The 15346-nt window shown below is 46.6% G+C and overlaps 1 protein-coding gene across 1 annotated transcript in view; it reads right to left on the reverse strand.

The window, feature by feature from the left end:
- HOGA1 (4-hydroxy-2-oxoglutarate aldolase 1) overlaps positions 1–15346 on the reverse strand; it is a 283527-nt gene that overhangs the window by 74876 nt on the left and 193305 nt on the right. The window contains exons 4-5 of the mRNA XM_069611569.1: positions 11792–11926; positions 9595–9691 (exon numbers count right to left, since the gene is read on the reverse strand). Coding sequence (XP_069467670.1) covers positions 9595–9691; positions 11792–11926 — 232 coding nt within the window. The remainder of the gene's footprint in view (positions 1–9594; positions 9692–11791; positions 11927–15346) is intronic.

A 15346-nucleotide genomic window follows, 5' to 3' on the forward strand; every position in this document is an offset into this window, starting at 1 on the left:
CATGTTTTATGTCCCTCAACCAACTTCCTTCACCCGTCCCACCCCACCCCTCTCTCTCTCTCTCTCTCTCTAACCACAACGACTCCCACCCACCCTACCCCCTGCCTTTCTACCCCAACCTACCGAATCCCCACTCTCTCTACCCCCTCCAACCCTACCCCCCCAACTCTCTGTATCCCAACCAAAACCCCCCACCCTACCACTCTACCCGCACCCTCTCTGCCCCCTCCAAACCTATCCCCACTCTCTCGACCCCAGCCACCCATCCTAACCCCAATCTCTCTACCCCAGCCACCCACCCTACCCCTACTCGCTCTACCCCTCGCCACCCGTCCTACCCACACTCTCTAACCCCATAACCCCACTCCATCTACCGCCACCCTACCACCACTCTACCCCCATTCTACCCCCACTCATCAGCAACAGGCTCTGAGGGCAGCCCCCCCCCCCCCCCGCTGCACCTTGGTCCGCTTCAGGAGCAGCACACCCATCGAGAGAATCATCTGCATATCTTTACCAACCCTTGTGGGTAAGCGTGACCTCCCCCAGCACCTCGATTCAGAATTAATGCCTGCGTCTACCTGCGTGTTATTCGCCAAGCCGTGATCCTCATCTTCTATAGAGGCTGGCAACACACGCACGAGGAGGCCGTCTAAAATGGTGGTGATAGTCTTTGTGTTGTTGTTTACTCGTTGCTAAGCAATATGAGCTGCCGCAGATATGCTGGTACCTATTGAACTCACCTACTTCTGTGAATCGTCCCCGGAAAGCGAGAGCCGGCCATCTCCTAAGGGCTATTACATAAGGGTCCTAACCTGTCTGTGCCTGAACCACTTCATCAGCAACAGCCTCAGAGGGCAGGAGCCCCCCCCCCCCCCCCCTGCTGCACCTGCGTCTGCTTCAGGAGAAGCGCGCTCATCGAGAGAATCAGCCGCGCCTTTACCAAGCCGTGTGGGTAAGCGTGACCTTCCCCAGCTTTGTGATTCAGAAATGGATGCTTGCATCTACCAGAGTGTTATTTGCCAATCCGTGATCCTCATTTTCTATAGAAGCCGGCAACACACGCACAAGGAGTCAGTCTAAAATGGCAGTGATGGTCTTTGTGTTGTTGTTTACTCATTGCTAAGTAACATGATAGACTGATACCCATTGAACTCACCTACTTCCCTGAATCGTCTCAGGAAGGCGAAAGCCGGCCAACTCCTAAGGGCCACTACATAAGGGTCCTAACCTGTCTGACTGTCCGGCCCGACCCGAGGATGCAGGACGCATCACTATGCTCTATTGTCTACTACCCTGGCCCCTGATCCGGCTGCAAGCATCTTCGTTATATGGTAAGCAAAACTGCTCAACTGTCTCCCTGCTAACATTCATTATCTACTACAACATACCTGGCCAAACGCCGCCATATCGATCCATCACCATCTGAACATACCGTGCCCGATGCCTAGAACGTCCCATGGCCTTTACGAAATGCCACTTCTTACTCTACATGTACACCTAACTTTAAAACGACCTATTTTTAACATTGTCGCAGCCACTAGGCATCTTGATTTTCTATACCCAATTGTCCTACTAACAAGCACGTCTTTCTCGCAATACCTGCAGTATGCTCATGCCTTCCTTGACCACCGATACACAACTACTGTGACACGGCTGTAACCAGACGCTCCTCGCCTAAAATATCATGTCCAGGGTGCTTTAATTATTCTGTCTTGCATCTACATGCACGATTTCCATGCGAAACTGCAATTTGTTTAAAACAGGGGCCTCGAAGCACCTTGCTTGCTGCTCTACGCCCATTCAGCTCTATACTACAATACTGCCGTATCCAGCCGATTGCCCGATTGCCTCGTTGGGCTTGTACACGCACAATTAGCCCGCAATACTGTTTTTGCCCAAGTGTGCTTGACTTACCGCGTTCTGCCTCCATTCACACAGCCAGCTTCCAAACTATATTGTCTAATGTGCTTGATTTGTCGCATTTTGCCTCCTTATACTCTCTCTGGCAAACAGCAGCAGTCCACTGAAATACCTTGCATAATCTTCTTTGCCAAACTGTCTAACTGTACTATGTTTTAACAGCTATAATGTTGCCAAATGCAATAGTTCACGTTGCTATAAAATAACCTTGCACCTAAACTAGGACAGCCTACCACCCATCCTCATGACCACCTTACATAGAGTCATGCTTACCATGGCTACTATCCTACTGCTGTTCCACACCATTGCACCAACTAATTTCTTACCCATCCTCGAACCACATATCTCACAAAGCCTTCACCAGTGTCCCTCGCAATATTAATACTTGCACTTTCAGCCCTTCAGAATGGATCCTACACTTTGCCTCACCACCTACACCACTGGTACCCTAAACAGCAAGCCCGACACCAGACCCAATAGTCACTGTCCCCGAACAAAATCACTTCCACAGTGCCTACCACCGCACCAGCAGAGTCCACTGAGCCCAATGTTAACCTTAGTCCACTGCCACCCTCATCCCAGCTTCAGGAAGCTTCACTCTCAGCCTCTCCTGCCATCAAAGGAGCTCTCACCAATGCACGGTCATTGGTAGCTCATGCACTCAACATTTCTGATCTTATCACAACTAACCGCATAGACCTCTTAGCCATCACCGAAACCTGGTTGCACCAGGCAGCAGGCCCTGCCCTCTCACTAGCACTCCCTGAGGGCTACACCATCATCAGGTCGGACAGAGACATTGGAAAAGGAGGGGGAGTTGCTTTTATGGCCAAAACTCACCTTGGCCTTAGAGCCATCGCCCATGTCGGCCTCCCCTCTGCGGAACTACTGTCAGTTAAACTACCTCTCAGCAACCCGTATGATCCTACTTCATCTAATTTACCGACCTCCGGGTCTTATCTCTTCCTTAGAGGAAGACATCACAGACCTTCTAACGCATAATACCAAACCAGTCTCCCAAATTATCCTGCTGGGAGACTTCAATCTAGGCCTCCACGATTCCAACGACACCAACGCTATCGCTATGAAAAATTCTATTTCCCAGCTTGGCTTCAAGCATCATATCCTTGGGCCTATGCATAACAACGGCACAACACTAGATTGGTTGGTAGATATCAACTGTACAACCACAATCCTCCAGAATGAGCCTACTGCATGGTCAGACCATCACTGCATCTCCTTTTCCATTCAGGAAAATGTGATCCCTAATCATACTTCCACCATTGCCCCACAAACCCTATCTAGAAACAACTGGAACATAACACTACAGAACCTAGCACCATTGATCCATGATCCATGATATCCTGGACCCACCCAACTACGACGTCCTAGACCCATCCAAGTTGGTTGACCTGTACAATGGCACCTTAGAACTAGCCATAAACAACATTGCCCCTATTAAACTAAGAAAAGCTAAACCGGCAGCCCATCTCAATAAATTGTTCACGACCGAGCTAAAAACTCTCTAATGCCAAAAGAGTTGCTGAAGCCATTTGGAGAAACTCGTCTACCATTCCTAACAAGGCAGTGTTTGCACCGGCTGCTTCCATAAATTGGCCATCCTCAACACAAAAAAAGAAACCTACAACAGAATACTTAATGTAAAATCTGGCACCAAGGAGCTCTTCAGCATCCGGAGGGAACTGGAGACCCCAGCTGCACCAACAGAAGCCTGCGTCAAGGATGCGGAATGCGGATTGGTGTGCTAAAATACAAAAGGCGCTATCTGACAAATTAACAATGCTACAAACCAAAATAGGGACCAAAAAGACTAGCGGGCCAATAGCTCTCACATCAACTCCCATCTGGATGCCCCCTTTCCCTGCCCCCCTTTCTTCTTTTCACCAGTCACACCGAAAGAAGTGGAAAATATTATCCTAGGCCTAAAACCGTCAGGGTGCAATCTGTCTTGCCCCACTCATCAAGGAAGGAGCTAGAGACTTGGCCCCATTCATCACCGCTGTGATTAACTCCTCTTTCAACACTAGTTCGGTCGCTAAGACCCTCAAGGAGGCATGGGCCAACTTAGACCCCAACATACCGTCAAATTATTGGCCCATCACCACAGTCCCTTTCCTCCTACAAAATTCTGGATCGAGTGGCCTATATCCAAATTCAGAAGCATCTGGAGGATAACAACCTTCTAGGTCTTCGCCAATCCAGTTTCAGACCTAGATATGGAACAGAAACAGCCCTTCTGGACTTAAAAATCCAGATGGATGAAGCCAAAGGCAAATTGGCCATCCTCTTACTATTGGATCTTTCCGCAGCGTTTGATCTTGTCGAACACCAGATCCTTACAGAACACTTTACTTCAGCCGCTGCCTTCTCCACAAATGCTTCTAATTGGATACAATCTTTCATCTCAAACCGCACAACCAGAGTATTCGCACCTTCAGCTTCTGCTGAGCCAGTCCCCATCTACTGAGGTGTTCCTTAGGACTTTTGCTTCTCTCTGACGCTATATAACATCTTCACAAAGCTCCTCTTTGACCATCTTGATAACTTGGGTGTCATCTACACTAACTACGCAGATGACACCCAGGTCTTCATTACGCTCACTGGATGCTATGAAAAGGATTCCAAACTGATTAACGAAATCTACCTGGAAATTCAGGCGTGGATGGCTGCCCACAGCCTGTGTCTCGATGATAAGACGGAGCTCCTGATCATTGGATCCCAAGCACGTATAAACAGACTTGACACAATGTACACAACCTTCAACACGGATGGGAATACCATCAAAGTTGCCAAGGAGGTCAAAACCTTAGGCATCTACCTGGACTCCACCCTGTCACTTAAACAAGTGAATGCCACTGCCTCAACAACAGCCTATACTAAAACTGATTACTGCCTGCAAACCCTATTTGTCTGCCAACAGATGCATCACGTTAGACAGGGCACTAGTCTTATCAAAGTTGGACTACTGTAATACTCTCTTCCTAGGCACTTCAGACTCCAGGTCCTTCAGAATAACATCTTGAGATCAGCATTAAAAATTCCCCAATCCAACCACATCTCAACTATCAGACAGGACTCCCACTGGCTCCTAGTGCGAGACAGAATCTCACTCCGTACTCTAGTTATCACACATGTTTGTCAAATACTGCTGCTCAATAACTGACTGACAAATTCTCTAGAAATCATCCTGCCAGACCTACCAGAACCTTCTACTAGCACTGCCTCAATAGCCCAAAGTACAAACTAAAAACGGCTGGAGGATCCAGCTTCCCAGTTCTGGCCGCCAAATGCTGGTACTCTCTTCTTCTATGAGACCTGAAATGTCCTCCTGGTCTTTCAGAGCTAAAGTAAAAAACAGCTCTTTGACAAGAAATCTTAAAAGGCCTATTCCGCTGTATCCCATGCACCCTAACATCTGTCACAATGTATTACTGTATCTTTTTGGGGCCGTCAACCAATTTTTAACTGCTGGTGACAATTCTATGCTCTTATATTCATTATTATGTATGTAACTCGACAAACCTGTAACCTAAGCTTGACTCTCCTATGCTCTATCTGTATGCTTCTGTAACTCCATCATAAACTCAAGTGCCCAGTTCAATCAGGGTTAAGTGTGCTCTATAAATAATAAATTAAACTAAACTCTCTCTACCCCAGCCACACTCTACCTCAGTCACCCACCCTACCTCCAGTCTCTCTACCCCCCACCATCCACTTTACCCCCACTCCCTCTACTGGCACCCACCCTAACCCCACTCACTCTACCATCACCCAATCTCTACCCCCACCCACCCTACCCCACTCTCTCTACCCAATCCACCCCCAACCCATCACCCTACCCCACTCTATTGTCCCCTACCACCTTACCCCACTCTCTATGTCCAACACCCACCCCAATCCCCTCTCTCTACCCATACCTTCACACTCTCTCTCTGCCCCCACACACCCACCCTACCACCCACTCTCTAACACCACCCACCCTACCCCATCCACGCCAACCCACTCTCTCTACCCCACCCACCCACCACCCTACCCCCACTCTATTGTCCCCTACCCCTTTACCCCACTCAATGCCCAAACACCTGCCCAATCCCCTCTCTCTACCCATACCTCCACTCTCACCGTCCCAACCAGTCTCTCTGCCCCACACACCCACCCTACCCCACTCTCTCCACTGTACACTCACCCACTCTAACCGTTCCCACCCTAACCCCACTCCCTCTACCCCCATCCACCCTAACCCCCACTCTCTACCCCCAACCACCTCCCTAGCCCTCTCTCTCTAGTGTACCCTACCCCCTTACCCCTCAAATCCCGTCTCTCTACACATACCTCCACTCTCTGTCCCTCTACACCCACCCTACCATCCACTCTTTACTTCCTCCCAATCTACCCCCACCAACCCTACCCCAACCCCTCAAAACCTCCTCCAAACTCTAACCCCACCCACCCTAGCTCCACTCTCTCAACCCCACCTACCTTGCTCTACCCCCACCCACCTCTCTGCAACCCAAAAACCAATCCACCCCACCCCCACTCTACTCCTCCACTCTCCCTCTCTCATCCTTCCTCTCACACTCTTGCTTTATTTCTTACCCGCTCACTCTCAACCTTTCTCCCTCACATTTCCCATTGCTCATCATTGATGGCACCTTTTCTCAATCGTTTCCTTCCTTGCTCTATTCTCTTTCCTTCTCATTCTCCTGTACACCCGTGCCCATTATTGCATCCTCCTTTGAAACTTTGCAGTCTCCTCCTTGCACCCTGGTGCTTATACATGCAAAATGCAAAGAACAGCACTAAACGTCTAAATGATTTGCTTTGCCAATGCTTGTTTACAATGGCGCTAAAACATATTTAAAGTTGAAAGAAGCTCCAAACACCGATAAAGCTGTGATGACGAGCCCTCGTAGTGTGGTGTAAATCCCTCTCCAAATTCCATTCCATAGATGCCATGGCCCATCTGCTCTGGCATTGCGTTCTCGGACATGGCCTCACAAGTGTCGCATTTTTAGATTCCAGCACAATGCACAGTCCAGGGAAAGCTCTGCACTCCCATCGGAGGGTCATCGAACTGGACAGCATGCCAACACTTAATCTCTTCCCATGGGCAAAGCCTCTCTCGCGCTCGACATACCACAAGGGATTCCTTTCTCCCGCTATGTTCAGCTACCGGGTGTGCATTCTTCATACCAGCACAACCATACAGACATGATCACAACAATGAATAACCACTGCAGGAGGTGAACACGATTAACACACCAGCATGAATGTACCTCAAGCTCCTCTTCAGAAGAAGGGACTGCTTCAGTCTCAAATAACATTCTGGTATGATAAATCATACATGCTTCTCTCTCAAAAGTCCTCACGGACAATACTAAAAACAAATGTGCCTCATTACGAGTTTGGCAGTAATTCCAAAGGAATTACCGCCAAATTTGATTACAGACACCACCACTTAGTCCGGTGAAATGAGCACCAGATTTGTTGTGATATGGCAATGTTAGGCCTCATTCATGGGCGCCATTAGAGGGATTCGGAAGAATTGCTAAACGGATGAATTCCTCCAGCTTTGGCTGTAAGGCGGAGAAATCACCTCTAACACTTGGGTGGAGGTAAATGCTCCACTTTAACCCTAAACTCCCAAGGTGATGGTGCCAGCAACAGAATCACTGCCAGTGTTCTGCACCACCAAACTTAGAAAGAGGGCCAAGACTGAGCAGTTTGTAATAATTTTAAATTCTTGCCCTCTGAGTGTTCTTTCAGAACAATCAGGGTAATGAAGTCTACGTTATTAATAGAGGGAGATCTCACTCTTTCCATTTTGAGGCCTTCTGCAGAACCTTCAGGTATCTACCTGGCTGCTGTAGGTAGGCTGTAGAACCTATTCCACAAAATAAAATAATACCAATGATGCGCTTGGCTACACATTTTGGGAGCTCACTGACGAAAGAAGCAACTGTCAAAAAGCACCGGACAGGCAAAGAAGATCAATGATTGTTTCTGACTTATCTGCCGTTTTTTTGCAGATTTTAGAGGGATATTTTTATTTCTCATCCTGCTACAATATTTTATGGGACCTGTCAAACTGTAATGCGTGGGTGTTTTTATTTAGGTGGTGATGATGATTTCAAGGACAACCCGAGTTTATAGCCATTCGTGAGACCAAGTGAGGATCATTACTGGGGACATTGCACCATTACAATCCGGTAAAGCCTGCCACAGAGGCAATTATTGCTGAATTAAAACCTCAGCAAAATATCTGAAAAATGAAGCCTCTGATGAGTGTGGTGATTGCCTGGAAGCTGCAGGCAAGGCGCTAATGAGTGGCTACTGCCCTCAGTGGACATTGTGCTTGTGGAGCTATGCTTCTGGCAATGGAGGGCCATAATAAACGCTTGAACCTTCTATCTGAATTTGTTTTGTGTACTAGGCCACCCTGCCATAAACAACAAAAGGAATCCAAATTAGATAAAACACTTTGCCAGCTGCCCTTATTCCCAGAATCAGCGACTGTGTTTGTCTATTTGCCTTGAATCCTGTATCCTCTAACAAGCTCATATCCCTATGCCTCCCCCTGTCCCTGACTGCCAATTCCTCAATGTTTTTTTTTTCCTTTTAACCTGAGATAACCCCTCAATCTTCTTTCAATACCCTGTGTTCCTGAAGCTGCCTATCCCTTCTCAACATGCATGCTATTCTCTCATCTGCCTCACTGTATTCTGCAAGACGTCTTTGCATAGATCTCTCAGACCAATTTTTTATCTCAAACCACTCCCCACCCCTTTGTGTTTCTCAATTAGTTAATTCGCCCCCAACTTTTTCTATTTAACCCATGTCTCTTCTCCATCTCTGAAATGCACCCCAATAAGTGTGCAGTCTTGTCCTCTTGCCCCCAACACCCGTTTCCCCCCAGCTCAGGACAATGGCACTCATTACAAGTTTGGTGGTATCTTAGCCGTAAATCTGCTGCGATACCACCAAATGGATGTACCGTCACTTCCGTATTACAAGGGGCGGTATGGCAGAGTTCAGCCCCATTATGCGATGGGAGAATATGTACACTTGAAGAGAGGAACCTTGTGCCAAGATTAGAAGCCAGGTGAACGGTGCAAATATTTACACTATGTGGCACAGGAATAAAGATCAAGTTGATTACCCACTTGAATTTGAGACCACCATTAACACACAGGGTTCTAAGTACTTGTACTTAAACTTCTTAAATTGTCCACAGTTGGAAGAGGCTGATCTAGTATACATAGGAATGGAAACAAGGTGTGAAGATTGTTTGCTGGTTCGTATGTTCAAATATATCAAATGCAATGGGCTTAACTATTCTGTAAAATCCAATGCATTTGATTTTGTTAAGTGGCAGAATGGAGTCCGATATTCTGACATAAAATTCATAAATGTTATGCGTTATATTTACAAATATCAGTACTTAATAAAACACTTCTAATTTGAGAGTCCCACATCTTTCCTTTATGAATATGAAAAGGTGTTTTATTTTTATTTTGTATTTTATTGCTTATAGTATGAACCTAGCGCAAGAGCAGCCGAACACATTACAACAGTATCCAGTCAGAAGTGAAGAGGACGGATCCCTATAGATCACGTGAATCCGGGAAAAGGAGATAAGTGCATACCTACCTACAGAATACCCTGCCATCAGGAACCCTGCAGATCCGGACAGCACCTGAAAATCTTGATTACGGGTTTTGTGGATGATTAAGCCAATGCGAGTAACCTTAAAAAAACAGGAGTACATATTAGTACAAAATGCTTTAAGTTTTCTGTCTCATTAGGAATTACATGGTTGAGTGATGAGAGATCCCAAATGTCAATTTTTCTTGCAATGCCAAGCAAATACCCATGCTTGCTAGTCCTAGTGCATAAGAGTAAAACACAACCAATGAAAATCACAAACAGAACAAGCTTCTAAGTTATACCTTGCATACCATGGTTTAGAATAGTGAAGGTCAAATCGTGCAAATTTCAAATATTTGAACAATTCTCAAAAGTCCAAATTTACACTTTACATATTTTAAAATGTCCACCTATGTCTACACCTAACTCTACGACCAACTGTCTTCCTTTACTCCACTGGCCCGTCCGTCCTTGTGATCACAATCCCTACACCCTCTCACCGTCCCCAAGCACCCTTTGCTTACTCAAGGTTTAGATAACATACCCTCCTGGCACCAGGAGGGTATGTTGACGGCCCTACCACTGTACATCCGATTTGCCCCTTCTGTGCACACCTTCAAAAAGACCCCCAAACATACTCTTATTCATTTGGAAGAAGGGGTGCCCATGTGTCCATTACCCGCAGAACACAGGTTCACATATACACAGCCCCAAGTGCAGGAAACAAAAGCCTGTGTACTCCGCAGACCAATCCCACTGCTACGCTTAAAACTACTGTGGCAGACCATTAACTAACACTGTGAAGAACTGTTGTGTCAGTCTCCTGGTGAATGGCCCTGGACGCATGGGAACCTTTGTTACGCATAACCTCCCCATTTAGCTGCTGTGTCAGTTCCTTGCTTGCTTGATCATGCAAGCACAGTAACCAGGCACCTGCCTTTGATCTCTAGCGTGCACACCAAAACGAACAGATAGTGCCAATTCGTCATGGAGTACAGTACATAATGCTCATGTAACATCTGTAAGCATGTACCCATTGGCTTTTATAAAGCGCCCACCTAGGAATTGCAAGGCAGCGATATACAACAAAAGGATACAGTAACATGGATACATAGAAGGATTGACTATCATCGATGCAGTAGGAAGGATATAAAGTGAGGAGATATGGGGCTGGGGTTACAATCATGGGTATAGAAGGTAGAGTGCAAAAGGCAGAGTCAGTTAGCAGGGTTCTGCAGATTATCAGCCTCCGAGATGTTCTTTGAATGGTTTTGTGTGATTTCATCGAGGAGATTTTGTTGACTATAAATTCATCTCATTTTCGATTTCTTTTACGCCATTCTGCCGCAGATATATAGGGGGGACAGCCCCCCGGAGACCATCTTTTCCCCCACCTTAATTATTACCCACCCCCCCCACATATATTTGCGGCCAAATTCAGCTGAAGAAATGTGATGAATTTGGCTTCGACCAAATCTCCTGCAATGAAACCTCCCTATCCCCTTTGAATAGTCTTGTACTTTTTCACTCAATTTCCCTCTCCCAACATTGTTTATTTTACCATACAATATCTAATTGCTTGCACCATTATTTTAACTTCTGTTTAGCCTCACTGTGCGGGATACTCCATAAATAAATAATGCTGGGACTCTCAACTCACGACATCTTTCTTTCAGGTTTTGCTACATGACCAAGTAGATAGCTCATGGTTTAAGCACTTGACTCCAAAATGGTTCAAGCCTCCACTTCACAAGTTTTAATCACTGCAAAGCCAACTAGAATTGTTCCCTCCAGGGTACATACATTAAGTACCATTACATTGAGTAAAAACAGCTTTAATGATAGCGCTTAGGTGGGCGGTAGTGTATAAAAATCCAAAATTAGTTTTACCAAATTACCATCATAAAAGGTAATGGTTACCAGAATAACAAGCCAAACGATCATTGTTAACAAGGCGGAATGAGAGAGAAATCCCCAGCTGCTTATATTTTGCATATTTCTCACCAAAGGAGTTCACTTTTTTAATGTATCTAAGGAACAATGAAAAGTAAGATGAAAATCTTTCATAGAAATCCTGTTTTTTAAAATGCAAACCTAGGAGCCCTTTCACAGGAAATAAAGGTGACATATCTATCTGAAGTCCCATCTGTTATACAATGACTTGCCACAACCCAACCATGTATCAAAAACTATCACTTACATCTCCGCCACTGTCTTTTAGCCCAACAATGTTTGGGTGATGGGATAAAGCAACAATGGCATCCACTGGCAAATCAAGACCAGTGTTGCCAGGTACACTGTACAACACAACCGGTACAGGGGACGAGTCTGCTACCTAAAAGAGAAAATAAACAAAAAGCAATTATCTTGGGGATACATCTGCATCTTTGGGCAGAAGGGAGACAACAAAAGAAACCATCTCGCAGTACATATGTGAACAGACAAGGCAAGAACAACAGACCTCACTTGGACTACTTAATGCCCTGTAGCAGAAGACAATTTGTGCCGCTTCCAGGGATTATTGACTAGGCCCTTATTTTTGTGCAATCAACAACACTGTTACACACGATCAAGAAAGGACAGTATTATTTACTCCGTAGTGTACTTTTTCTTCACACTCGTACAACTCCTTCAACCTACCATCAAATCCCAGTAGACAGTATTGTTTGTGGGTTAACAGAGGTGGATATGGTGACACAGCATACTTAACCTGTTGAGTGCTCATCACTCCCGTGAGTGGGGGTAGGAAGAAGTGTGTGCAAGGATGGGTATAAAACCATTTTACCCAGGAGTCCTCAGGGACCTAAACTGAGTGGCACAGGGCTTAATCCTGCCACTGAAATTAGTGAAATATATTATGGGCCGACAGTCATCGTTCTGTAGTTATGGTAAAACGTATGAGCTATTGGATTCACCAAAATGATGGCTAATAACCTTTAACCCGCTGGATGCATTTGCATGAAATTTTCCAAAGCACGTTTGGCCAGGTCCCCTCTAACTTGGAAAACGTCGTACGAATCCATTCCTTGGTTCAAAAGATGTGTGGAAAAAGGGTTTTGCTTTTTACCTTTTGAATTCGTTTTCCCCCAGAGATAATTTGTAATTCTACACAGCTGCACAACCAAAACTGCTGGACCGATTATTGATAGGCTTGCTTTAAAAGCCTCAGCAAGTTGGGGAAAGCCTTCCTTTGTTGGACTGTCAAAAATCCATCCAGTGTCTTTTTGTAATTTGATGAAGAGTGGGCTAGACGTTGCACCCAAAAAATAGCGATATCTCCCAAAATGCATTGCTTGCTGCTCGAAGTGTCACTTCTCAAAAACCAATGGAACACCAAGAAAGACTAATGAGGTGAAACTGAATAACTTAAAAAAAAAAAGGGAGAGGAGCTGAGGTAGGGGGCACTGGCAGCTCTCCTCAGGTGCTTTGAGCACCAGGGCTGGTGGTTAAGAGCAAGCGGATGCTTCACTGCCGGTCAAGTGGCAAAGCGAGTAGAGCGCTCACTTTAACATCCGTGCGTGCAGAGCTTGCTAACACAGTTTCAAATCCCGGCAGGGCCAAACTCAGCCTTTCATCCTTCCGAGGTCGATAAATGAGCACCACACACCGTGGTTAATGCTATATAAATGCGAAATTATTATTCTCCAGCATTGGATCTTTCATGGATTCACATGCTTAGAATATTCCCTGTCGTCAGGCTGGGAACCCTCGGTATATTTATTAAGACTTTTCCCATAGGAACAATTTTGACACGTGTGTCCTATCTACGTCGTTTTGGGCTGCTTACGCATGACCCAATAGGACGTAGGGTATAAATAGCCCCACCCCCGCGGCTCCCTTCAGATTTTAACCGTCTCCAAAGTAGCGGGTGCACCTCATGTTTTTTCTACTCTGTACAAGGTTGAATTCTACTCTTACAAGTCTTTCTTTTACAATGTCTGGAAAAGCGTTGTGCCACGTGCGGACTGAAGAAAGTCTATGAAGGAGATGGGCACATGGATTGCCTGTACTGTCTACAACCGTATCACTCTGCGGACAGTTTTGAGATTTGTAAGGGTTTCTCACAGAAGACGCTGAAAGATTGGAATAGGCGCCTGGTGACGTGGCTAAAGGAAGGGACCTACCCATTCATCGGAGGTAGGATCGGCACACAGTCTGGTATCGAGGCCTAAATTGTCGGTAGTCCATCGCCAATCGGTGTCTGCAGAGCCTCCGACGAAGAAGCCACGTTCTACGGAGATGCGTTCCTCAGAGAAACACCCATCGAAAGAATCCTTTTCGAAACATGGACAAGATTGCCATCAAGGGAAGTCGTCTTCTTCATCTTCATCGAAAAAAGGGAAAGATCCCTTAAAGACCTCCTCCTCAGAAGACCATCATAGGTCTTCCTCGAGTTGAGACTTAACAAAACATAGGCCTAGCTTAAAAAAGGCGGGATCGCCTAAAGAACCTGCGTCACAGCCTCCACCATCGTCGACAGGGGTTCCGTCGTTGACGGGATCATTACCACCAGCGCAGGCAATACCTGCAGGGGCTTCGTCGACTCCAGCGGCGACAATTGAAAGGGCGTCCACATTGCCGTCGTCGACAGTGGATTCCCCCAAGGGTGTGGCAACCGGAGGTGTGCGATGCGGTTTTGCCAGAGACCCTATTGCAGCAGGAGGCAGCTTTCTCGATATCAGTGGAGGAAGACCGTGAACAAATTGTTGGTCCAGCGGATCTGGGTTTGCAGGGCGTAGGTTCGTCGACGATTTCGGGAGGGCAAAGTGTCCCCGTTGCATCGTCTTTGTTAAACCCTCAGTCACCATTATCCTTACAGGTGTTGACCATGCTACAGTCTCTTTTAAGCCAATTGGGTGCGAGGCTACCCCCAGCAAGTGCACCTACAGGGATACCGGCGATGCCGGCCGACGACGAACCAGGTCCCTCTCCATGGTTGACGACGGGATGCCAACCTCCCGTCCAGTTAGCAAGGAGCCTCCTCGTTCACACCCGGAAGAAGGGGAATTGCAAGATTCAGAGTCAGAACAAGGGCCTAGAGACTTTCAGATTTTTCATCGTCCCCTTTCGAGAAGCCCGGCTCAGCCGTTGCCGCCAGATGACATCGGCTCTTTTCTGGGCAAAGCCTGTATTGAATTTGGTCTGACCCCTAAAGAAGGAGTGCTTCTTATTCGACCATATGGTGAAGAGGAGGAAATCAGTCTTTTCCGTTCCCATTCTAGACCACGTCTTGCAGGAAGGCTTGCGAACCATGCGCCATCCATTTGCGAACCATGCGCCATCCATTTTCGGAACCAAGAATCAAGGGCAGATTAGAAAAGAAGTTCAAGGCCCCGGACTCTACTCCTAAATGTCTGACTGCACAGCCCTCCCGGGAGTTGGTAGTGTCGGCGGCAGCTACTAGAAAAGCCAGATTGCAGCATAAGTGGACAACACCTCCGGACAATTAGGCTAGAAGGCAAGACGCTTTTGGTAAGAAGGTTTTGTTGGTAGGACCAACGACGGTTAAGGCAGCTAACTTGCTGGCTATCATGGCAAGGTACGACCGGGAGGTGTGGCATCGTTTGGCCCCAATCCTGGAACACCTCCCTGAGGAGCACAGAAAATCGGCCATGTTGCTGGTCCATGAGGGGGAAGAGGCATCAAACCACTCGATCAACATCGCCGCGGACTTGGCGGAATCCGGGTTCAAACAAATAAACAAAGGAGTGGTTTTGAGAAGGCGAGCCTGACTAAAATGTACTAACTTTAGACC

This window comes from Ambystoma mexicanum, chromosome 8 (assembly GCF_040938575.1).
Source record: "Ambystoma mexicanum isolate Mex_15411 chromosome 8, UKY_AmexF1_1, whole genome shotgun sequence".
Classification (NCBI taxonomy): Eukaryota; Metazoa; Chordata; class Amphibia; order Caudata; family Ambystomatidae; genus Ambystoma; species Ambystoma mexicanum.